The 25,226-nt window shown below is 34.6% G+C and overlaps 2 protein-coding genes across 2 annotated transcripts; both read left to right on the forward strand.

Annotated features, from left to right (window-relative positions):
- Window positions 1–4,549: 4,549 nt before the first annotated feature.
- LOC150106012 (uncharacterized) lies at window positions 4,550–8,809 on the forward strand. The gene is made up of 4 exons (XM_090393947.1): window positions 4,550–4,611; window positions 6,587–6,665; window positions 7,013–7,141; window positions 8,545–8,809. Exons 2-4 carry the CDS (start codon window positions 6,593–6,595, stop codon window positions 8,706–8,708), a joined length of 366 nt encoding a protein of 121 aa, XP_090250073.1. The 5' UTR covers window positions 4,550–4,611; window positions 6,587–6,592; the 3' UTR covers window positions 8,709–8,809.
- A 9,161-nt stretch (window positions 8,810–17,970) lies between these two features.
- Window positions 17,971–20,049, forward strand: LOC150106013 (uncharacterized). Its single transcript, XM_090394616.1, has 3 exons — window positions 17,971–18,043; window positions 18,292–18,420; window positions 19,881–20,049. Exons 1-3 carry the CDS (start codon window positions 17,971–17,973, stop codon window positions 20,042–20,044), a joined length of 366 nt encoding a protein of 121 aa, XP_090250742.1. The 3' UTR covers window positions 20,045–20,049.
- The last annotated feature ends 5,177 nt before the right edge of the window (window positions 20,050–25,226 follow it).

Here is a 25,226-nt window from a genome sequence, read left to right on the forward strand (position 1 = left end):
AAATTAGGGGAATTTGTTGTCGCTAAGTGGCAGGAGGCGTGGCTTAAAGTGTTTAAGTGTGGCTTAAAAAAAAAAAAAAAAAAATATATATATATATATATATATACACCTATTTTTTGAGTTATGTTAGCCAATGTATTAAAATAAGGGACACTCCTAAACAAAAACAGGCTACAATAGCCGTTAATTATATTAATAGTGTTTAAGAGGAGTAACGTGGGAATTTCCCAGAAACTTTACTTAAATTATCAATTTTTTCAAAAGCTTGCGTAATCTGCACGAGAGATAATAAATGGGTTTGCTTCTTCTTTATAATCCTATCAAGAGAATCTTTCATTAAAAATTAAAATTTTTATTTGATCGCCCAGATATGGGCCTGAAAATCAACTATTCGTTTATTTTTTGCTAATTCTCAACAAATTTTTCATAAAATAAAATATTTATTAATTGGAATTTGAGTACATACAAATACTGTCCAATGAATTGGGAAAGTTTATTTAATACCGTTGGACTTACTTTAGCCCCAATTACAGCACATATGCAGTTTGGCACAGATATTCTACAAGGTGCTTGATAGTATCTACGTCTACAACATACCAGGAGTACAGCGGACAGCCCTTTAACTCGCCCTCATTTGACAGAAGTCCGCGCGGTTAGCCTAATGGCTATGCGCTTCGCAACCATATGACTGGGGAAGGAGTGTCCCAGGTTCGATTCCCGTCGAAGGCGGGAGGAAATTGAGGATCTTCCTTAGCCAAGTTAGCCGGTCTTGAGCGCGGGCAGTAGGGTTTTTTCCGCCAGTTTATGTGGGTTTTTGATCCCGCAAGCAGGCAAACAAACCGGCCCCGTGAACACACACGGATCTACAGCCATAAATACTTAACCCCCCTAATGAGGGGGCTCAACTCGCCCCAATAGGGATGGAGGAGAAAAAGGAGGAAAGTCCATACGAATAAATAAATAAAAATTTGACGAAGGACATCGCTCCAGGATCTGTTTCTCTAACATATCCCATAATTCTCAATAGAGTTCCGATCCGGGCTTTGTGATGGCCAAAGGACATGGTGGAAGTCACTTTCATTCTCACTGAAACCACTGTTCATCCCGATGGACAGTAGCATTGTAGTCCACGAAACAACCGTCACCTGCTGGATAAAGAGTCAAGATAAGTCAGAGGGAGTGCAGATCCCTTAATTTGCCTTTTAGCAAATTAAGGGATCTGCACTATGCCAAAACACCTCTGTGAGCAGGTGCATTATCCTGATGAAAGATGATTTTTTTCTTCTGTAAACCGGGTCTTTTCTCACGAAGTTTTTCATTTAGTCTGGTTAAAAGATCTGGATAACATTCCCTTGTTATTATTTTACCCTTTACAAGATAATTAATAAACAAAATTCCTTTTATCATCATCATTATCATGCGTATCAAGGATTTAGGCCTAGCATGGCCTATTCCGGCCTTAGATGTCATCGTTGAATCGTTTAAGAAGACGTCCTGGTTTCCTTTTCCTAATGGCTTGTACCTTAAGGCTTGTTTTGGTAATCATTCTGCCTTTAGCAGAAATCCTTTAACATCCCAAAACACCGATACCATGACCTGTTCTGCTGATGGAACCGACTTTATTTTCTCTGGTGCTGAACAACCAGCTTCTGTCCACTGTTTGGATTCTGGTGTGTAATGCTGGATCCAAGTCTCATCCATAGTAGTACGTCGAGGCATAAAATCAGTTTTGTGCCTCCTTAAAACCCTCCAAACACTGTTCAGAGATTTTCATGCGAGTGTATTTTTGATCTGCTGTGAGCAAGCGCGGCGCCCATCTTGCACAAAGCTTTTTCATTTGCAATTCTTCATGAAAAATTTATCCTACACGTTCTTTTGAAATGCCTATAGTCTCAGCAATTTCATGCACTTCGACTCGCCGATTATCCAATAACATATCGTGCACTTGATCAATGATTTTTGGTGTTACACTTTTTCGACGTCCTTCACGAGGATCATCTTCAAGGCTGGTATGGCAACGTTTACACTCGGCAGCCCATTTCTTAATTGTCGAAAATGAAGGAGAAGAGTGCCCATAAACTTTTATGAACTTCGAATGAATTTCTTTTGGCGGTAAACCTTCTTTTACAAAGACTTTTATAACCGCACAATACTCAATTTTATCCATTTCAAGGGATACAGACAACACTTTTGCTTCAGACAGCTGACTTGATAGAATGACTTTCAATTTCTCATGGATGCTTATGACAGATGTACCAACTTAGAAAAAGAAAATCGTGCCCATAGTGTTGTTCTCGGCCTCGACCATCTATACTCGAGGTCGAGAACTTTTCAGACCACCCACGTATATGCGTTAACCCAACAGAATTTGATTGCCCATCCTGATAGACTGATATTCAAAATCAGCTTTCTTGTCTGTTCTATTAACGCTATGTGGTTGTTTTTTTTTTGTTGCCGTCTACAGTGCTTCTACTATCGCTGTAAATTGTTGCTGTCTTTTGATGAGAGGTGTTGAGTTCTAATTCCTGGATATATGTAAATGAATGAACCATAGCAAGTTGTTCTGCGCTTGGTTGTTGGAACAGAGAGGAGCGTTCTTGTATAATGGACTGCCTATTATATGCAATGAAAGAACAACAGACGTTCCCTTCGGTGTTCTGTTTCCGTCAGAGTACACCTGGAATTCGTCACTTTCAGAGCTTTCTTTCCTGGGTTTCCCTTTCAGTCGTTTCCGACCGTAGTTGACTTTATAACTACAAAGTATTCCGGATAAGATTTTTACAAGTTCCGTCACCGTTTCTTTCTCCCTCATTTAATCCGGGCTCGAAACCGTATGGATGGTACGTATTCATGAATGTAATCCATGTGTGTTCACGATGCCGATTTGCCTGTCGTGGGGGACGAAAAACCAGAGTTTCCGTGTTGAAAATTCCCCTACCTCCGTATGAAACCGGCTAACTCGCCTTTAGTCGGAAGAGACCAGATAAAGATTCCTCACGTCACTGACGGGAATCTAACCCACGTCTTTCCGGCCAAAGGACTTCGTCTATACTGAATGAGCTACGGAGGCTCACAGAGCTTTCCTTCTCCTTGATATATTTTCTTTGCTGGGTGAGGACACCTACTGTAGTGAAACACACGTTTGTAGCAATTTGGATCGATGTTGTAACTTTCATTATATCTTCCGGAAGTGACGTCATATACAAGAGATAATTCTTGTATTTTCAGGCAGATCGGTGTTAGAGCTGCAATAACGCAAGCTGCCTCGAAAGATATTGTCCTGTGTCCTTTAATTATACGTATGGCTATAAGGCGTTGTACTCTCTTTACTTTTTGTCGGTTTCTATTGGAATTTATTGTACTCGTATGTTTCCAGGCAGGTGCAGCATAAGATATCAATGGTAGTATAGCTTCGATATATATCGTTTTCAGCGCTCGTTGGCCTAATCCCCACTTAATCTTTACCGAATTTTCTAGCAGGTTTATTATTTGTAAGCTTTTTTCGGCAACATTTGAGATATGCTTGTTGAAGGTAAATTTTTTCGTCCATTATTACCCCTAGGTAATTTAGCTCACTGGCTAACTCGAGAACTTCCCCGTTTTGGAAGACTATCAAAAGTTTTTTTTGATTTTATACGTGAGATGTGGAGCACTTTAGATTTGGTGCTATTGAAGGTAACTCTCTTTTCGCGTGCCCACTCTGCGATTTTAAAGAGTTCTTCGTGTGCCGTCACTTCTAACTGTAAGGCAGAAGCGTCGCGTCCCCAAATCATTATCATTGCATCAACGTGTGTGTGTGTGTGTGTGTGTGTGTGTGTGTGTGTGTGTGTGTGTGTGTGTGTGTGTGTGTGTGTGTGCGCGTGTGACAGAGAGAGAGAGGGGAGGTGCATGGATTTCTGCATTTTAATTCCAATAAAGGTACTACGAGGAACTTTTTCAACTGTCGAAAATAGTTAATTATCTGGTTTTCACCTCGCATAAATGAAAGAGTGCGTGGGAATTGGGGGGGGGGGGGGGGAATATTTCACACAACTTCTGCCATTTTGTTTCAATTGCTAAAGTTCATGTTTCGTAATAGTAGGAATGCATCGGTAAGCTAGCACAAAGATACGTGGCCCTTCACTCTCCACAGGTGTAATACTTAAACTGAATGTGAATCATCAATATGGCGTATTAAAGCGAGCTACGATCGCTCGTTATAACAATTCGCATTCAGCTGCTTAAACCTTATACATTTAAGAATAATACAGTGAATCAGTAAAATGTTATCAGAAATTAGTCTTGAACTTTTGTATCATTTATATTTTGGGATAAAACAAGTTCTGGACATTCCAAATTTAAATAAAAATGTAGGCCTTTTTTGTGGGAGTTAAGCGATGAGTCAACTGTGAAGCAACAAGTAACATGTGATTAATTAAATGTATTGCAGAGATTGGATGTAATTCTCTCTCTCTCTCTCTCTCTCTCTCTCTCTCTCTCTCTCTTTATTAAATGCTTTCCAGGTGTAAATGTGTTCTTTTGTAGTGGAATTAGAAACACTGCTTTAAACGGGATTCATTTTAGTTGATCATTCTTTACAGAAAAAGCTTTCGTTCCAAATTGAAGTTAACGGTAAGAATTTTTCTCACGATTATTCCTGAAGTGTTTTAAGTTATTCTGTCTTATAATATTCGATATTCGGATACAATTTAAACTGGTCAATCCAGCAATAATGATGTCGACAATTGGACCTATTTGAATAATTAGAGAATATTTCACGGAATGTTTTGCCACACTTAGGATTCACTATTTGCTTACAGTTAAGTAAATTTGACAGCTTGAGTAGTTTTTCAAAGGATATATTTATTTTTAGACTAAGTTTTAATTTCATAATTATCTTTTAAGCATTAAAAGTGACCTGTATATATTTATAATACACAGTTATTATGAAGAAAATGACGTTGTTATTTTTTTATTTTCAGATATTATTAGCATTATAATTACTATTCATACTATTATATTATATTCTTATTTATTTATTTACTTTGAGTAGGCACATCGTCAAAGTCAGAGTTGATAGAAAACAACAACACAACAACAACAAAAACAACGTTATTGGCAAATGGGTGAAGCAAATATGCTTTTCATGTTCTCATTTATCTGTGTAAGGAAACTTAAGGGGGATGGGGGGATTGTGAGCATTACTTTCTCCCTTAGGGGCTGTGGAGTTAGCTGTGAGCAGGATTGTCTTTTGTGTATGCAGCGTTCGGATTCATTTTAGTTGGCAGCTTGTCTGATTAGTGGGTTTAGGTGCGTGCTTGTCTTTAATAACTTTTCAGCTAGTTCATGAAGGAGTGAAGAGATGTATGGATTCTGGTGATCCGAGTGTTTCTAATAAACCATGGGGCGATTCTTATCATCCGCAGGCACTTATTCCATATTCGCTACAATTTCATAATGTTTGAAGAAAGGGCTTTTCAATTAACTACGAAATCATTTTTAACAAAAGGTGTTTTGAAATAGTTCAGTTATACAATTAAAACTTATAAACAAGAAATTATGTACTCTCGTAAATATGGTTATATTTATTTTGCAAAGTTCCTTATAATAAAAAGTTTAATTTTCCTTAAATTCTTTTTTAAAAACGACGTTTGTTATATATTTTATAATATTACTAACTGTACACTGTTTCTCAGTAAACTGAGTTGGAACATTGAATGTTGAAATGGTTTTATTAACACCTAGCTGTTAAATATTTATGTTTACGAGAATTAAAACAGGGATGTAGGTATAGATGGATTAGAAGTGAAAAAATAATACATAGAAAGCTATCTAAAAGAATGAAAAACGTTATATCTATGATAGCATTTTTGTTTATGATCTGTAATGCACATTGAAGTTTATGACGATAAAGAGACAGTGAAATTCTTTAGACACCAATAAATGTTGCTAATCGGACACCAAAACCCTTGGAGGGTAATGGATGACAATGCCGTAGCCAATGAAGTTCTAACTCAGGCTCGGCTATTGCTGTTATCCCCCTGTCATGATCAGAGCTTTAATAGCTCAATAACACCTTATCGCTACATTTTCCTCTACAGATAACGGGGAAGATGTAAAGCATTCTTGCTTCGCACCTTTAAACCAGTCGTTATGAGGATTTTATGGACTATGGTTTGCAGACTGAAGAAGTTAATCGACCTTGAGATTCCGTGATTAACATACCCTAGGAGGGTAATGGGTGGCAATTCTGTAGCTAATGAAGTTCGAACTGAGGCTCGGCTATTGCTGTTATCCTCCTGCCATGATCAGAACTTTAGTAGCTCAATAACACCTTATCCCTACACTGACCTCTACAGATAACGGGAAAGATGAAAAGCATTCTTGCTTCGCCCCTTTAAGCCAGTCCTTATAAGATAATAAGGAAGACATTATATTTTAAATTTCCAAAAGTATTCAGCTAATGTAATTTTTTAAAATATTGATGTAGGTTTATTACAGTGATGAACGTTTATTACTAAAACATGTAGGTATTCAAAAATGTTTCGGCAATTTTACGAGAATAATAAAAATATAATTCACCTTTTTGCATGTGATGTTATTTCAGCTAAAGATGCAAAGAATAGTAACTTGGATGTTGACTCTCATTAATATTGCTATAATAACTAATGGAGATACAGGGTGTGGTAAGTAAGTGTTTTTGTATTTATTAAAAACTATGCAATTTAACTATGCTTTTGTATAAAATAATTTCTCACTAAGTTAACATAATAATAATAATAATAATAATAATAATTTTATTATTATTATTATTATTATTATTATTATTATTATTATTTACTTTAATAATAATAGCGCATTTCAGTTCAGTACCAATGACCCAACTGACGTGCCTCGCCTATCAATTTCAATTAAAATGAAGAACAAGATAAATAAGCAAAAATTTTAATTTTAACCTCTACATTATGGTCTGTTTTCTGACGATTGTACTGAAATATAGCATTAATTCGAAAACAATTATTTCTTAATACAGCATGTCCAGAACTAAATTGCACTCTGGGTAGTGACACGCCATTAAATGGATGCACTGAAGACGGCGATTGCCGTAAAGGAGAAACGTGCTGCACAGGATGCTCTGGAAGTACTTACTGCTACTTTGATGGTAAGTACAATTTTCAAATATAGAATTTTACAAGAATGTACAATTCATTATTAACAGACCCCTACTTTAACGTAAAAGAAAATGCCCTGCATTTTTTTATATTTTTCAATACCTATGTCAATATTTACTCTTTCGTCGAAGTTTTCTGTCCAAACTTGATCCCTCAACATTACTAACTTCTGTGATTTTGACTCATGTGTGAGGAATGACCATTCACTACGCAGTGAATGCAATTCGTGTAATATCCTGCACAAATATTTAATGAATTGTTGAGATAAATCGTGTTATCCTTATCCCACGTATGCGTATATAATTCCCATCCTCCATTATTCTATTATGCGTATCAATTTTTAAATTTTGACTATCAACTGATGTACATATAGAATCTTTCTAAACTCCATACTTTTTTTTTGGATTTACGAATTATATACACCTCGTCAAGTGTCGGAATTCGTATTAGTTCATATGAAATAATATAACGGAGTTCAATTAATGGATTAGTTCATATTTCTTCCATTATTTCTTCTTCTATTCCTTGTTTTATCACTTTCTTCGATTACTAATTCTGATCCAGCTAGGAGCCCTTTGAAGGTTTAAGTTTTTATTTATTTACTGCATATTCATTAGCGGTATTTGAAATCGTACTTTTTTGTTTTAATTCTCAGGTAACATTCTGTTAATTATATTCTGGCTTCCTTTATCTTTCCTGCAGTAAACATCGTTGATATAAACGATTTATTTTGATTGGAAATCCGTGAGTGAGCAAACCAGTCTTTTATGTGGATGTGATGGCGTCTCGCAATACAGAAAAATATACAATTAACAGATTTAATACAATAAGGCCTCAGGGCTATACTCATGAAATTTGACATAATATCGTGCATGCTTTTCATTTAGATTTTAACGTAATGCAGTTGAATTCTTCATACACAATGGATTTTAAAAAGACATTATCATGATATTGCTGACAAAAATATTAACAAAATAAGAAGGTTCCATTTTCATTTGTGATTTTTTATTATAATCCAACCAACGAAATTATGAAGATCTACAGCATATTAAATCTGCAGTCTTACAGTTAGATAGCCTAAGATATGCCCTTCTTTAACCAATGACATGTATCTTTACCAAGTCCCGTTAAGTCCTTCAATAATCCCACCTTATCTTTGCCAACGTTGACGGTATTTGAAATTCTTCTTTATTGTTTTAATTCTCAGGTAACATTATGTTAATTACATTCTGGTTTCCTTTATCTGGTTTCCAGCAGCATACTCACATAGGTCTCTATTCATTGCTCATCATAAGTTCACAGAATTAATTTTCAAGCTGAAAAGATATTGCACATATTAGGAAACACATTTTGCATTTTATTACTTTGCGAATAATTTCTTCTTTCCTTTCAGGCACTTGCAAGGGATGTCCAGGGTATCTTTGCATAGTACCACCAAAAAATTATTGCAGCAATGGATGCACACGAGGCGATTTGTGTTGCTACTCTATTTGCGATTATACGTGCCATTCAGAAGTCAGTCCTGGAGATTATTGTAATGATACTGACACTTCCTAAGAAGAAGAGAATTCAATGAACAAGGAATTATGGGAAGCGATAAGACAAGGATTTAATGCTTCAGATAAAATAAGCAAGAATGAATTGAATATTACATTGTATTTCCCACTGTGGCGCTATTATCTACAGTCTAATTAATAAAAAATGAAATTATATTAGTTATTTTATCTCTTCTTCCTCAATTCAAATATTCAAAATTTCATGGCCTTCTACTTGTGAATAAATTCGCAACAGTGAACTTATTTTTACCAAAGAAAAATTACGAAATTTGCGTAAGTTCGATGGTTAATTCTCTCAGCATGTTTAAAATTATTATCTGTATGAAATGTTTATATTACATTCACATGAGTATACTTTTTTTATTATTGTAAAATGTAAAAGCTAGAATTAAAAACTTATCCATACACCTTCATTCCTTTGTTTTCGAATTTCAGTAAAGTTCAATATACTGGGTTACAAATAAACATTACGCTCAGAAATCGTTTTCCACATCCTGTAGTATTCAAATTTGTTTAAATAAAAATGTAAGTAAAATGAATTTTCATAGAATTGTGTTTAATACTATAGTATTATATGCAGATATAAACTCACACATTTTATTTTATTTGAAGATAAAATAAATGAGAAAAGGGAAGGACCTCGTGATAGGTAATTACCATTTTTGCTTTCTCTTCCTTTAAGCGATTAAATGTGATTAAGATATTAAATGTGAAGAGTGCTTCGACTTGCGCACTGATTTCAATGATAAATTGGTTGAAGTTTCCAATGTCCACAAAACTGTTCATCAATGCATGTCAACTGGGCAAAACAGGTGTACTGCTACTAGCTTCGTTTATAAAAAAAAATCATTAAACTGGTTGTATTGGATGATATTAGTTAATGAAAGAATATTTGGTCAAAAAAGTTAAATTATCAATAAGGAGGAACCATGAATCCAAGATATATTCAATTTTAGAAGCGTCTAACGTTTCTAGTAGGACATGGGACGGAATCATAGCTTAATGATTGCCAATATCAAGTTGAAACTCAAGCGACAAGTAAAGGAAGAAGCAGTGGGTCATGAGAATGCTGAGCGAGTTAATTACAAGGAAGGTGTATAGGAAAGTCTCGTAGAATCACTGAAATCCATTACGGAACTAGAGGATAGAAACAACAGAGTGGTGACTATAATCTAGGAAAACGTGGAACAATCAGTCCCAAAGACCAAAGCCAAAGAAGTGGTGGATCTCACAGGACGCATTAAAGATAATTCAAGAAAAAAAGAGCTTTAAAGATCAGGAGAGAGAGAGAGATTTCGGTGGAAATGGAACAACATTATACAACAAAATGCAGTGAAGTGATGATGGCTGCTATAAGACAAATCAAATTGGTTAGAGGAACAGTGAGAGGTTATTAATAAGTGTTTTGGTGAATATAGAACAAGTGAAGTCTACAACATGATCAGAAACATCACCAAAAATGGAGTCCAAATCTGAGAGGCATAAGTAATGAAAATGGTGAAATCCTGAACACAGAAGAGATAGGAGAAAGATGAACTGCTCAGAGTTGTATACGACAGGGGGAGATGCTGAGATCCAAAAGAGGTTAATTGATGAAATGAAGAAAATATCACCATCAGACACAGTGGAACATGCATATGGTGAGAGATGAGATTGGAAAGGAAGAAAAACATCTGAAAAACTATAAACGCCCTAGGAATGATGAGATCACTTGGGAGATGTTGAATCATGGTGGAGAAGTGATAATAGATGAACTGCGCCGCCGGTTATGTAGCAAGGTAAAGGAGGAAAGCAAAACACCAAAGAAATGGATAAGATCAGTCCATTTCTATGGAGTTGAGCCCCTCATGTGGGGGTTAAGTATTTATGGTTGTAGTTTTGTGTGTGATCACGAGGCCAGTTTGTCTGCATGCGGGATGAAAAACGCCAGATAAACTGGCTGGAAAAACCCTACTGCCTGCTCCCAAGATCTGCTAACTTGGCTATGCCTGAGGAAGATCCTCAAATTCCTCACGTCTTCGACAGGAATCGAATCTGGGACACTCCTTCCCCAGTCATATGGTTGCGAAGCGCACAGCCACTAGGCTAACCGCGCGGACAGTTAATACACTATAACCTCATTGCCATAATCAGGCGATTTCGCACAACGCACCACATGCTTTTCATTTACATTTTAACGTAATATCCTTGAATTCGATATATTTAATGGATTTTAAAAAGACATTATCGTCATACTCCTGGCATAAATATTAACGAAATAAGAAGGTTGCTTTATTCAATGTGTGATTTTTTTATGATAATCCCACCAACGAACTTCTAAACATCTACAGCACATTAATACTGCGGACTTTGAGTTAGATAATCCCAGATAAACCCTGCTGTAAGAATAGAACTGAAGCTTTAACAATTCCAATTAAGTCCTTCAATAAACACACACACACACACACACACACACACACACACACACACACACACACACACACACACACACACACACACACACACACACACACACACACACACACACTCAGAGAGAGGTTTATATCATTCATTATCAAAAATTGACAGAAATAATTTCCAATCTGAAAACATTTTACTCATATTAGAAAACACGGTTTGTATTTTATTATCCTTCCAATATTTTTTATTTTCTTTCAGGAATATGCAAGGTATGTCCAGAGTCAGATGTCTGCAGAGCACTACCACCACAAAATTATTGCAGCAATGGATGCACACGAGGCGAGTTGTGTTGCTACTCTGATTGCGATTTTTCTTGCCATTCAGAAGTTAGTCCTGGAGAGTATCGTAATTGTTCTGATGCTTCCTAAGAAGCGTAGAATTTAATTTACAATTTTGGAAATTGATTAAAAAGGATTAAATGTCTCAAATAATATAAGCAAACATGAATTGAATGTGATTGTATAGCTTTCAGTGGCGCAGTTGTTCTGCAGGCCTAATTAAAACACGTGTAAATTTTTGTGTCTCTTCTTATTTAATGAATATATTTAAAAATAGTCGTGAATAAAGTTGCAGTAGCCAAAATATTTTTACATGGAGTCGCTGGAAAATTGCAATATTTGTTTTTAAGATCCGTAGGTAATTCTTTGAGCAAGTTTAAAATTAACTCTCTGAAATATCTTCCTCTGAGATCGTTCTTATTATATTGAAATGCGCCAACTAGAATAAATGCCATATTCATACATATTTATTCATTTATTTTATTATTAAATAAAGTATTACAAAGATTACGCTGAAAAAACACTTTCACTCCCTGCAGTATTCAATTTTCTTTAATACAAAAATAAAGTGAAATACATTTTTACCGAATTGCGTTTAATAATGAACACAGATCTAAATTCACACATGATTAATGCCCCTAAAGAGGCTTAGCGTGAATACATGTTGAGAGATATTTTAGAGAGGTGAGTATAGAACAAAATTGGTCCCATGCTCTTACTTTCCTCAATTCAGTTTAGGATCAAGGTAGTCTAAACAACAATGGATTTGAGTGGATAAAATAAACGAACGAATGCTTAAAAAGTAAACAAATATTACCATTTATGTATAGGTACATAAAAAGTAGCATGTCTAATCGGAAGAACCACAGTCAATACATTTTGATAATCTACTTACCAAAATTTATTTTGATAAATAAATTATCAAATTTTTCAAAACCTTGCGTAATCTGCACGAGAAATAATAAATGGATTTGCTTCTTCTTTATAATCCTATCAAGAGAATCTTTCATTAAAAATTGAACTTTTTATTTGATAGCCCACATATGGGCCTCACAATCAAATTTTCTTTTATTTTTTGCTAATTCTCAGCAATTTTTTCATAAAATAAAATATTTATTAATTCGTATTTGAGTACATACAAATACTGTCCAATGAATTCGGAAATTTTATTTAATACCGTTGGACTTACTTTAGCCACAATTACAGCACATATGCAGTTTGGCACAGATATTCTACAAGGTGCTTGATCGTATCTACGTCTACAACATACCAAGAGTACAGCGGACAGCCCAGGCTCGATTCCCGTCGAAGACGTGAGGAATTTGAGGATCTTCATCAGCCATAGCCAAGTTAGCCGGTCTTGGGCGCGTGCAGTAGGGTTTTTCCAGCCATTTAATCTGGCGTTTTTCATCCTGCAAGCAGGCAAACCGGCCTCGTGATCACACACGGATCTACAGCCATAAATACTTAACCCACCCCCCAATGAGGGGGCTCAACTCGCCCCAATATGAATGGGCGAGAAAAAGGGAGGAAACTCCATACGAAAAAATAAATAAAAATTTGACAGAAGACATTGCTCCAGGAACTGTTTCTCTAATCTGTCCCATAATTCTCAATAGAGTTCAGATCCAGGCTTTGTTGTGGCCAAGGAACATGGTGGAAGTTTCTTTCATGCTCGCTGAAAAACTGTTCAGCCCGATGGACAGTAGCATTATAGTCCATGAAACAATCATCACCTGCTGGATAAAGGGTCAAGATTGCTGGAATGACTGGATTGGCATCGGTGTTCCTGCGTGTTCTGGTGTGTCAATACCCTCCATCTGGTGTTCTTGACACCACAGCAGATGAAAGTTCCAGTTCTTTGCCTCCACAAATCAGGAAATTCTATATAGGTGTACGACTGTCGCCCTTCTTCAATTCCCAGCACATAGTTCGATGAGATATTGATCGGGGACAGGCTTCATTAAATGGTTTGGTCAATTGCTGCACACATTAAATTTAGTTTAATAATAATATTATTATTATAAATTTATGTGTGGGATGTCCGATCTCCCGAAAACTTCACTTGGAAAAATACTACACAATTCGTGTGTTTAGGATTCTTAAATCGAGATTACTATAATAATAATAATAATAATAATAATAATAATAATAATAATAATAATAATAATAATAATCAGAAGCAGAAGAAGCAGCAACTACAAGCACATAAGGCCTGCGAACTTTTCAGGATTGTATGATGCCTTCGTCTGTTCGGAGATAAGTCCTTGCAATTCTTTAATTGAACAGCCCTGAAATCCCTGATCACAGTCCTTTGATTCTTAGGCGAGATCCAAACCTAGTTCTATCTCAGTCCAAAATGGACTGAGATAATGTAGGATCTATGCAAGAATGACATCCAAACGAAATAAAAACACGGATTTCTTTTTAAAAAAAAAAAACTGAGTAACACAAATAAAACAAGAATGATTTCTTAAAAGAAGAAAACTTTGTACTTTTTTTGCATTAACTGTGCAGTGAAACTGAACAAATGCCTCAAAAAAAGTGATATCGATTATATTAATTGTGAACTTCTGCAGTTACTCTGCAGCTTAAGGGAGTTCCTGTGTTAGATGCAGAGTGCATTTTTTACAGGAATGATTCAATACTTATCTCTGTTGTCTAGACGTTTCCGTTTAAAGAGAAAGTGAAAATCTGTACTAGGGGATTTTACAACAGCCTCCATGTTAAAAGATATTTACATTTTTTTTTTTTTTTTTTTTTTTGGCGATGGTCCTGACAGTGGCACAGAAGAACAATGGACTAGACCGGTGTTTCCTCACTTTTCATAACACGTATTCTGTGTCAATTACATCGCTTTATACAATAAAGTTTGCTGCATAACGCGTGATTGCAGGTTTATAATTGAAAGCATCCATCTTTTAATTCCATACTTTATAAAACAATAACATTTATACTATTTTTCTGATTTACGAATAATTTAGAATAATTTATTTAGATACAGAATTAAATATTGCATCACACGGTACTCGTTGTTAATTTACAAATTAGTTATTAATTCAAACAAAATTACATCCTTTAAGTTTTTAATTAGGAGCATAACTATAAATAAGTGTAATATAATAACTAATGAATTATTGTCAAATAAATAAGTAATAATAATCAACATCATTTAATTGACTATTAAATTTTTGTGTAGGATGTATCAGTCTGAAAGTCCACTTTGAAAAATACTACAGAACTCGTCGGTTGATGATTCTTAAGTCGAGCAGTTTGCACTGCTCTCGCTGAAACGTTCTGCTTACCCTATTTAGGGATCTGAATGGAATTATTGCATTTACTTATTATTTTAGTGGAATTCAATGAATGGAGAAAAAGTTCCACATAGAATAAAGTCTGTTGAAATACTTGCAGAGGGATCACTTTGACCTAATGTTTGTCCTCTGAAATCGAAGTGGTTTTTAACTGTGTTATACTTTTGTTTCTTCTCTTCATTAAAATGTAGGAAAGATATCCGTTTGGAATGAAAAGTTCTTCGTTTAGACAATATGCCAAGTTTGATTAAATTAATAAATCGAATCACTTAATCTTCCTTTCCATTCATAATATTTCATTCACACATATTACAGAAAACCTAAAGAAGAGAATGATGCAAATAAGTTAGTTTTTTTGATATCTCCGTATATATGTATTCTTTGAATCATTTTCTGTTTAAAAATGCTGAAATTTTGTTTGTGTGTGTGTGTGTGTGTGTGTGTGTGTGTGTGTGTGTGTGTGTGTGTGTGTGTGTGTGTGTGTGTGTGTGTGTGTGTGTGTGTGTGAGAGAGAGAGAGAGAGAGAGAGAGAGAGAGAGAGAGAGACCCAGAGACAGAGAGACAGAGGACGTGCATGGATTTCTGCATATTAATTCCAATAAAGGGACTAAGAGGAACTTTTTCAACTGTCAAAAATAGTTCATTATCTGGTTTTCACCTCGCATAAATAAAGGAGTGTGGGGAGTTGGAGGGGGGGGGGGAATATTTCACACAACTTCTGCCATTTTGTTTCAATTGCTAAATTTCATGTCGCAAAAAACAGTTCATGTTTCGTAATTATAGGAATGTATCGGTAAGCTAGCACAAGGATACGTGGCCCTTCACTCTCCACAAGTGTAATACTTGAAGTGAATGTGAATCATCAATATGACGTATTAAAGCGAGCTACGATCGCTCGTTATAACAATTCGCATTCAGCTGCTTAAACCTCATACATTTAAGAATAATACAGTGAATCAGTAAAAGGTTATCAGAAATTAGTCTTGAACTTTCGTATCATTTATATTTTGCGATAAAACAAGTTGTGGACATTCCAAATTTAGATAAAAATATAGGCCTTTTTTGTGGGAGTTAAACGATGAGTCAACTGTGAAGCAACAAGTAACATGTGATTAATTAAATGTATTGCAGAGATTGGATGTAATTCTTTCTCTCTCTCTCTCTCTCTCTTTATTAAATGCTTTCCAGGTGTAAATGTGTTCTTGTGTAGTGGAATTAGAAACACTATTTTAAACGGGATTCATTTTAGTTGATCATTCTTTACAGAAAAAGCTTTCGTTCCAAATTGAAGTTAACGGTAAGAATTTTTCTCACGATTATTCCTGAAGTGTTTTAATTTATTCTGTCTTATAACATTCGACATTCGGATACAATTTAAACTGGTCAATCCAGCAATAATGATGTCGACAATTGGACCTATTTGAATAATTAGAGAATATTTCACGGAATGTTTTGCCACACTTAGGATTCACTATTTGCTTACAGTTAAGTAAATTTGACAGCTTGAGTAGTTTTTCAAAGGATATATTTATTTTTAGACTAGTTTGTTTATTTTGTGATGTTATTAAATAAATCTTAATAATTTGCGATATGCTTTAGGCGCAGATGCCAAAATATTTAAATTTTCTTACTACAATGATGGAAGATAACAAACAACTAATAATGTTTTGTAATTGTGTCACAATTTGCTATTTTAGGAACTGTCTAGTTAAAGTGGTGCCATAGGAAACGAAGTTTTAATTTCATAATTATCTTTTAAGCATTAAAAGTGACCTGTATATATTTATAATACACAGTTATTATGAAGAAAATGACGTTGTTATTTTTTTATTTTCAGATATTATTAGCATTATAATTACTATTCATACTATTATATTATATTCTTATTTATTTATTTACTTTGAGTAGGCACATCGTCAAAGTCAGAGTTGATAGAAAACAACAACACAACAACAACAAAAACAACGTTATTGGCAAATGGGTGAAGCAAATATGCTTTTCATGTTCTCATTTATCTGTGTAAGGAAACTTAAGGGGGATGGGGGGATTGTGAGCATTACTCTCTCCCTTAGGGGCTGTGGAGTTAGCTGTGAGCAGGATTGTCTTTTGTGTATGCAGCGTTCGGATTCATTTTAGTTGGCAGCTTGTCTGATTAGTGGGTTTAGGTGCGTGCTTGTCTTTAATAACTTTTCAGCTAGTTCATGAAGGAGTGAAGAGATGTATGGATTCTGGTGATCCGAGTGTTTCTAATAAACCATCGGGCGATTCTTATCATCCGACGGCACTTATTCCGTATTCGCTGCAATTTTAGAATGTTTGAAGGAAGGGCTTTTCAATTAACTACGAAATCATTTTGAACACAAAAGCTGTTTTGAAATACTTCAGTTATAAAAATAAAACTTATAAATAAGAAATTATGTACTCTCGTAAATATGATTATATTTAATTTGCAATGTTCCTTATAATAAAAAGTTTAATTTTCCTTAAATTCTCTTTTAAAAACGACGTTTGCTATATATTTTATAATATTACTAACTGTACACTGTTTCTCAGTGAACTGAGTTGGAACATTGAATGTTGAAATGGTTTTATTAACACCTAGCTCTTAAATTTTTATGTTTACGAGAATTAAAACAGGGTTGTAGGTATAGATACATTAGAAGGGAAAAAAATAATACATAGAAAGCTATCTAAATGAATGAAAAACGTTATATCTATGATAGCATTTTTGTTTATAGTCTTAATACACATTGACGTTTATGACGATAAAGAAACGGTGAAATTCTTTAGACACCAATAAATGTTGCTAATCGGACATCGAGACCCTTGGAGGGTAATGGATGGCAATGCCGTAGCCAATGAAGTTCTAACTGAGGCTCGGCTATTGCTGTTATCCTCCTGCCATGATCAGAGCTTTAATAGCCCAATAACACCTTATTCCTACACTGTCCTCTACAGATAACGGGGAAGATGAAAAGCATTCTTGCTTTGTCCCTTTAAGCCAGTCCTTATAAGATTATAAGGATGACATTATATTTTAAATTTCCAAAAGTATTCAGCTAATGTAATTTTTAAAATATTGATGTAGGTTTATTACAGTGATGAAGGTTTATTACTAAAATATGTAGGTATTCAAAAATGTGACGGCAATTTTACGAGAGTAATAAAAATATAATTCACCTTAGTGCATGTGATGTCATTTCAGCTAAAGATGCAAAGAATAGTAATTTGGATGTTGGTTCTCATTAATATTGCTATAATAACTAATGGAGATACAGGGTGTGGTAAGTAAATCTTTTTGTATTTATGAAAAACTATGCAATTAACTATGCTTTTGTACAAAATAATTTCTCACTAAGTTAACATAATAATAACAATATTATTATTATTAAAAACCTATCAATTTCAATTAAGATTAAGAACAAGATAAATAAGCAAAAATTTTTATTTTTAACGTCTACATTATGCTCTGTTTTCTGACGATTGTACTGAAATATAACATTAATTCGAAAACAATTATTTCTTAATACAGCATGTCCAGAACTAAATTGCACTCTGGGTAGTGACACGCCATTAAATGGATGCACTGAAGCCGATGATTGCCGTAAAGGAGAAACGTGCTGCACAGGATGCTCAGGAAGTACTTACTGCTACTTTCCTGGTAAGTACAATTTTCAAATATAGAATTTTACAAGAATGTACAATTCATTATTAACAGACCGCTACTTTAACGTAAACAAAAATGCTCTGCATTTTTTTTATAATTTTCAATACCTATGTCAATATTTACTCTTTCGTCGAAATTTTCTGTCCAAACTTGATCACTCAACATTACTAACTTCTCCGATTTTGACTCATGTGTGACGAGTGACCATTCACTATGCAGCGGATGCAATTCGTGTAATATCCTGCAGAAATATTTAATGAATTGTTGAGACAAATTATGTTATCCTTATCGCCACGTATGCGTATATAATTACCATCCTCCATTATTCTATTATGCGTATCAGTTTTTAAATTTTGACTATCAACTGATGTGCATATAGAATCTTTCTAAACTCCATACTTTATTTTTGGATTTACGAATTATATACACTTCGCCGAGTGTCGGAATTCATATTAGTTCATATGAACTAATATAACGGAGTTCGTATAATGTATTAGTTCATATTTCTTCTATTATTTCTTCTTCTATTCCTTGTTTTATCACTTTCTTCGATTACTAATTCTGATCCAGCTAGGAGCCCTTTGAAGGTTTAAATTTTTATTTATTTATTTCTTTATTGCGTATTCATTAGTTGCTGAATCCTATTGAATATTCCTCTTTATCTTTGTCAAAGTTAGCGGTATTTGAAATCTTTCTTTATTGTTTTAATTCTCAGGTAACATTCTATTAATTACATTCTGTCTTCCTTTATCTTTCCTTCAGTATAAATCGTTGATATAAACGATTTATTTTGATTAGAAACCCGTGGGTGAGCAAACCTGTCTCTCATATGTAGATGTGATGGCGTCTCGCAATACAGAAAAATATACAATTAACAAATATAATACACTAAGACCGCAGGGCCATATTCATGAAATTTCGCATAATGTCAAGCATGCTTTTCATTTATATTTTAACGTAATACCGTTGAATTCTTCATAAACAATAGGTTTTAAAAAGTCATTATCATCATATTGCTTACATAAATATTAACGAAATAGGAAGGTTCCGTTTTCATTTGAAATTTTTTATGATAATCCAGCCAACGAAATTATGAAGATCTACAGCATATTAAATCTGCAGACTTATAATTAGATAGTCTAAGATACGCCCTTCTTTAAGCAATGAAATGTATGTTTACCAAGTCCAGTTAAGTCCTTCAATAATCCTTCCTTATTTTTGCCAACGTTGGCGTTATTTGAAATTCTTCTTTATTTTTTTAATTCTTTGGTAACATTCTGTTATTTACATTCTGGTTTCCTTTATCTGGTTTCCAGCAGATACTCACATAGGTCTGTATTCATTGCTCTTCATAAGTTCACGGAATTAATTTTCAAGCTGAAAAGATTTTACACATATTAGGAAACACATTTTGCATTTTATTACTTTGTCAATAATTTCTTCTTTCCTTTCAGACACTTGCAAGGGATGTCCAGGGTATCTTTGCTTCCTACCACCAAAAAATTATTGCAGCAATGGATGCAAACGAGGCGATTTGTGTTGCTACTCTTTTTGCGATTATACTTGCCATTCAGAAGTGAGTCCTGGAGATTATTGTAATTTTACTGACACTTCCTAAGAAGAATTCAATGAACAAGGAATTATGGGAAGCGATAAGACAAGGATTTAATGCTTCAGATAAAATAAGCAAGAATGAATTGAATATTACATTGTATTTCCCACTGTGGCGCTATTATCTACAGTCTAATTAATAAAAAATGAAATTATATTAGTTATTTTGTCTCTTCTTCCTCAATTCAAATATTCAAAATTTCATGGCCTTCTACTTGTGAATAAATTCGCAACAGTGAACATTTTTTACCAAAGTAAAATTACGAAATTAGTGTAAGTTCGATGGTTAATTCTCTCAGCATGTTTAAAATTATTATCTGTATGAAATGTTTATATTACATTCAAATGGATATACTTTTTTTATTATTTTAAAATGTAAAAGCTAGAATTAAAAACTTATCCATACACCTTCATTCCTTTATTTTCGAATTTCATTAAAGTTCAATATACTGGGTTACAAATAAACATTACGCTGAGAAATCATTTTCCACATCCTGTAGTATTAAATTTTGTTTAAATAAAAATTTAAGTAAAATGAATGTTCATAGAATTGTGTTTAAGACTATATTATTGTACGCAGATCTAAACTCACAGATTTTATTTTATTTGAAGATAAAATAAATGAGGAAAGGGAAGGACCTCGTGATAGGTATTTACCATTTTTGCTTTCTCTTCCTTTAAGCGATTAAATGTGATTAAGATATTAAATGTGAAGAGTGCTTCGACTTACACACTGATTTCAATGATAAATCGGTTGAAGTTACCAATGTCCACAAAACTGTTCATCAATGCATGTCAACTGGCAAAACAGGTGTACTGCTACTAGCTTCGTATATAAAAAAATCATTAAATTGGTTGTATTGGATGATATTAGTTAATGAGAGAATATTTGGTCAAAAAAGTTAAATTTTCAATAAGGAGGAACGATGAATCCAAGAAATATTCAATTTTAGAAGCGTCTAACGTTTCTAGTAGGAAATGGGACGGAATCATAGCTTAATGATTGCCAATATCAAGTTGAAACTAAGGCGACAAGTAAAGGAAGAAGCAGTGGGTCATGAGAAAGCTGAGCGAGTTAATTACAAGGAAGGTGTATAGGAAAGTAGAATCACTGAAATCCATTACTGAACTAGAGGATAGAAACAACAGAGTGGTGTCTATAATCTAGGAAAACGTGGAACAATCAGTCCCAAAGACAAAAGCCAAAGAAGTGGTGGATCTCACAGGAAGCATTAAAGATAATTCAAGAAGAAAAGAGCTTTAAATATCAGGAGGGAGAGAGAGAGAGAGAGAGAGAGAGAGATTTCGGTGGAAATGTAACAACACTATAGAACAAAATGCAGTGAAGTGATAATGGCTGCTATAAGACAAATCAAGTTGGTTAGTGGAACAGTGAGAGGTTATTAATAAGTGTTTTGGTGAATAAAGAACAAGTGAAGTCTACAACATGATCAGAAACATCACCAAGAAATGGAGTCCGAATCTGAGAGCCATAAGTAATGAAAATGGTGAAATCTTGAATAAGAAGAGATAGGAGAAAGATGAACTGCTCAGAGTTGTATACGGCAGGGGGAGATGCTGAGATCCGAAAGAGGTTAATTGATGAATTGAAGAAAATATTACCACCAAATATTTTCAGGAAGATACATATAGTGAGAGATGAGATTGGAAAGGAAGAAATACATCTGAAAAATTATAAAAGCCCTAGAAATGATGAGATCACTTGAGAGATGTTGAAACATTGTGGATAGGTGATAATAGATGAACTGCGCCGGTTATGTAGCAAGGTAATGGAGGAAAGCAAAACACCAAAGTAATGGTAAAGATCAGTCCTAATACCCTTCACAAAAAGGAAACAAATGGACTGCAAAAATTATAGAAAAATATCTCCAAAGTGTCATGTGGGAAAAGTACTTTTGATGATATTACCAAAAAGAACAAGGAAACTAATGGAAGAAATCTGGAAGATGAGCAAGCAGGATTCAGAACAGACAGAAGCATTGTGTAAAAAAGACTAATGTTAAGATTAATTGTGGAGGAAACTCTACGTGAAAATAAAAATCTCTATACCTGTTTCGTTGACCTTCAAAACGTATTTGATGGTACAGATCAGAAAGTGGCATGTACTATACTCGAATCTGTACAATGTACAATGTACGAGTAAAATGTACTGTACTCGAATCTGCTGGAGTGAACAAGAACCTGATATGACTCTTGAAAAACATCAATAACAATGCAGAAGCTACTTCGAGAAACTGTGGAGAAATGGGAATATTGGTACGTACACGAGACAACAAGGAGATCCAGTATCACCATTCATCTTTATCCAACTTTTAGAAAGAACAGTACGTGTCATAAAGGATAATATAAGGGTTATGAATTTTAATTCAAAGAACTAAGATAAACAGATGACGTAGTCATTAGTGTATAATAATGATAATAATAATAATAATAGAGGGATTAGTGCTGATATTAAGTGAAGAAGGAAAGGCATATGGGCTGATTATGAACATTGATAAAACAAAAGCAATGATATTCGGGTAGAAGAGGATGAAAAAGGAAACAAAATTCAATGGACAAGAGCTGGAAGAGGTTAGGAACTTCACACTTACCTAGGGAATAATATGACTCATGATTTAAACTGTAAAAAGGAAATAAGATGTCGGATAACAAAAGCTAAAGTTAACCTACAGGCAATGGACAAAACATAGAACATTAGATCAGTGCGACTTTCCATAAAGCTAAGACTGCTGGAAACATTCATGTTCACAAGAGTGCTCTCCATTTCGCTTTATAAATTGTGAGTCATTCGTAATGGTTAAGTATTCGGAGAGACGAATATTGGCTTTCAGGAGATTACGGTGTAGACAGATTCTTCGAATTCGAATTGCAATACAAAAGGTAACAAATTAAGAACTGTATTGCAAAGTAAACTAAAAAAAGAATCTAATGCAGAAAATAATTGAAGGTAGATTAAAGTCTTTCGGACATATTTGCAGAATGGAAAACAGCAGAAAGATTAAATCTTTCTGCTTAGTGCTATAATGGACGGTATAAATAAAATAATACGCCTATGGCGAGGGTGAGTAGATGTGTGAAAGACTGATGTGAAAAGAGTTTGCAGGGTTTGAGTCATCTGGTGGTAGACTAAGAGAAGTGGCAAAGGTTGGCAAAACGATCATCGGTAAAAAACGGATATTGGAACCATGGGCAAGGATAACGAAAAGAGGCCTACTTTAGCATAGTAGGCCTCTTTTCGTATGTGGCATTGATGAAGAAATACGCTGCAGTATAACGTCCATTATCAGGTGGTTGGCTTAATAAACGTTAATAGCAGGGATAATAGGGATAATAGCAGGGTCATAATAGATATTATGACCCTGAATTAATTGGATCCATATTACCAAAACTCTCTCTCTCTCTCTCTCTCTCTCTCTCTCTCTCTCTCTCTCTCTCTCTCTCTCTCTCTCACACACACACACACACACACACACACACACACACAAAGCATACAACTAATTATCTGTGTTCACCTTTCTACTAACCTCTCATTAAGAGGACTCAACCAATCTATGGGCGGTTGAGTCCTCTTAATGAGGACTCAACCGCCTCATTAAGAGGACTTAATGGGGGAACGGGAGAACCACACAGAAAATAAAATCAGAGGCAGACATACAAAAACTGGCATCGAGTGCAAAGGGCAGCATTTTTAGGAAGGAAAGAGAAGATAGGTGAGGCAGGGTTATGCTGTTAATGATATTAAAGGACTTGAATCCAGTTAGTGTTGAAACCTTTGATTGTACTACTACTAACAGTATTTCATGTAACAGTGAGTTTGAAGGCTTCACGGACAATTCATCGCGGGAAAATTCATCGCGGGGAAAATTCATCGACAGGAAAATTTATCTCAGGGAAATTCATCTAGGGAGAAAATTCATCCAAAAGAAAATTTATCGACAGGAAAATGTATCACAGGGAAAATTCATTCCGGAAAAAATTCGCTGAAAGCAATGCATTATTCGTTAGAAAATTTAAATGATATTGCATTCGTGCCGATATATGAAAAGTAAATGCAGTGGAAGATAATTTTCACAATATATATTTTTTTATGTATTTACGTATTATTTATTTAGATTTTAATTAGATTTGCATAATATTTTTATTCTTTTACAATGAAAGTAATATTTTATTGATCGGTGAGTTTCCTAATTTCTGTTTCGCCTTAAAAAGTTATAAATATTTTTTATTACTTAAATACTGCAGGTTCTGCTGTTAGAATATTAATATTTACAAAACTGGAATAGGCATAAGGAGAAAGGGCATCATATTTAAGAATATGTATTCTATGAACCGTTCGTTATATTTCTGTGCACTTAGACACCCATCTATATGTGATATATATACGAGGGTGGTCTGAAAAGTTCTCAGACAAACAATGAAAAAAATAATTTATAATATCAAAATTATTTTCTTTTTCAACATAATCTTCCTTAAGACTAACATTTATTCAAGCGATGGTCCAGCTCCATTATCCCGTCCCTGTAGTGGACGGGATAATGGAGCTGAAAAATCAGTAAGATCTGCAAAATACCCGTCTACAGCTGCAATCACCTCTTGATTCGAAGAAACACGCTGACCAGCGAGGAAGAGTTTTAGTTTTGGGAAGAGAGAGAAGTCAGAGGAAGCCAAATCTGGGAAATAGGGTGGATGTTCCAATAATTCATGTGCAGATCTGTTAATTTTCCCAGTGCCAAAACACCTTTGTGGGCAGGTGCATTGTCCTGATGAAAGATGAATTTTCTTCTACAAACCGGGTCTTTTCTCACGAATTTTTTCGTCTAGTCTGGTTAAATTATCAGAATAAATTCCCTGATTATTGTTTTACCCTTTTCAAGATAATCAATAAACAAAATACTTTTAACATCCCAAAACACCGACGCTATGACCTTTCCTGCTAATGGAACTGACATTGTCTTCTTTAGCGCTGAACAACCGGCTTCTATCCACTATTTTGACTGCTGTTTGGGTTCTAGTGTGAATAGTGAATCCACGTCTCATCCATAGTAAAAAATCGACGCACAAAATCAGTTTTATTCTTGTTAAAACGATCCAAGCACTGTTCAGAGATTTTAATGCAAGTGCGTTTTTGATCTGCTGTGAGCAAGCACGGCACCCATCTTGCGCAAAGC

This window comes from Typopeltis vanoorti, chromosome 6, assembly GCF_054136105.1.
Source record: "Typopeltis vanoorti isolate ZY-2024b chromosome 6, IOZ_Tvanoo_1.0, whole genome shotgun sequence".
Taxonomy (NCBI): Eukaryota; Metazoa; Arthropoda; class Arachnida; order Uropygi; family Thelyphonidae; genus Typopeltis; species Typopeltis vanoorti.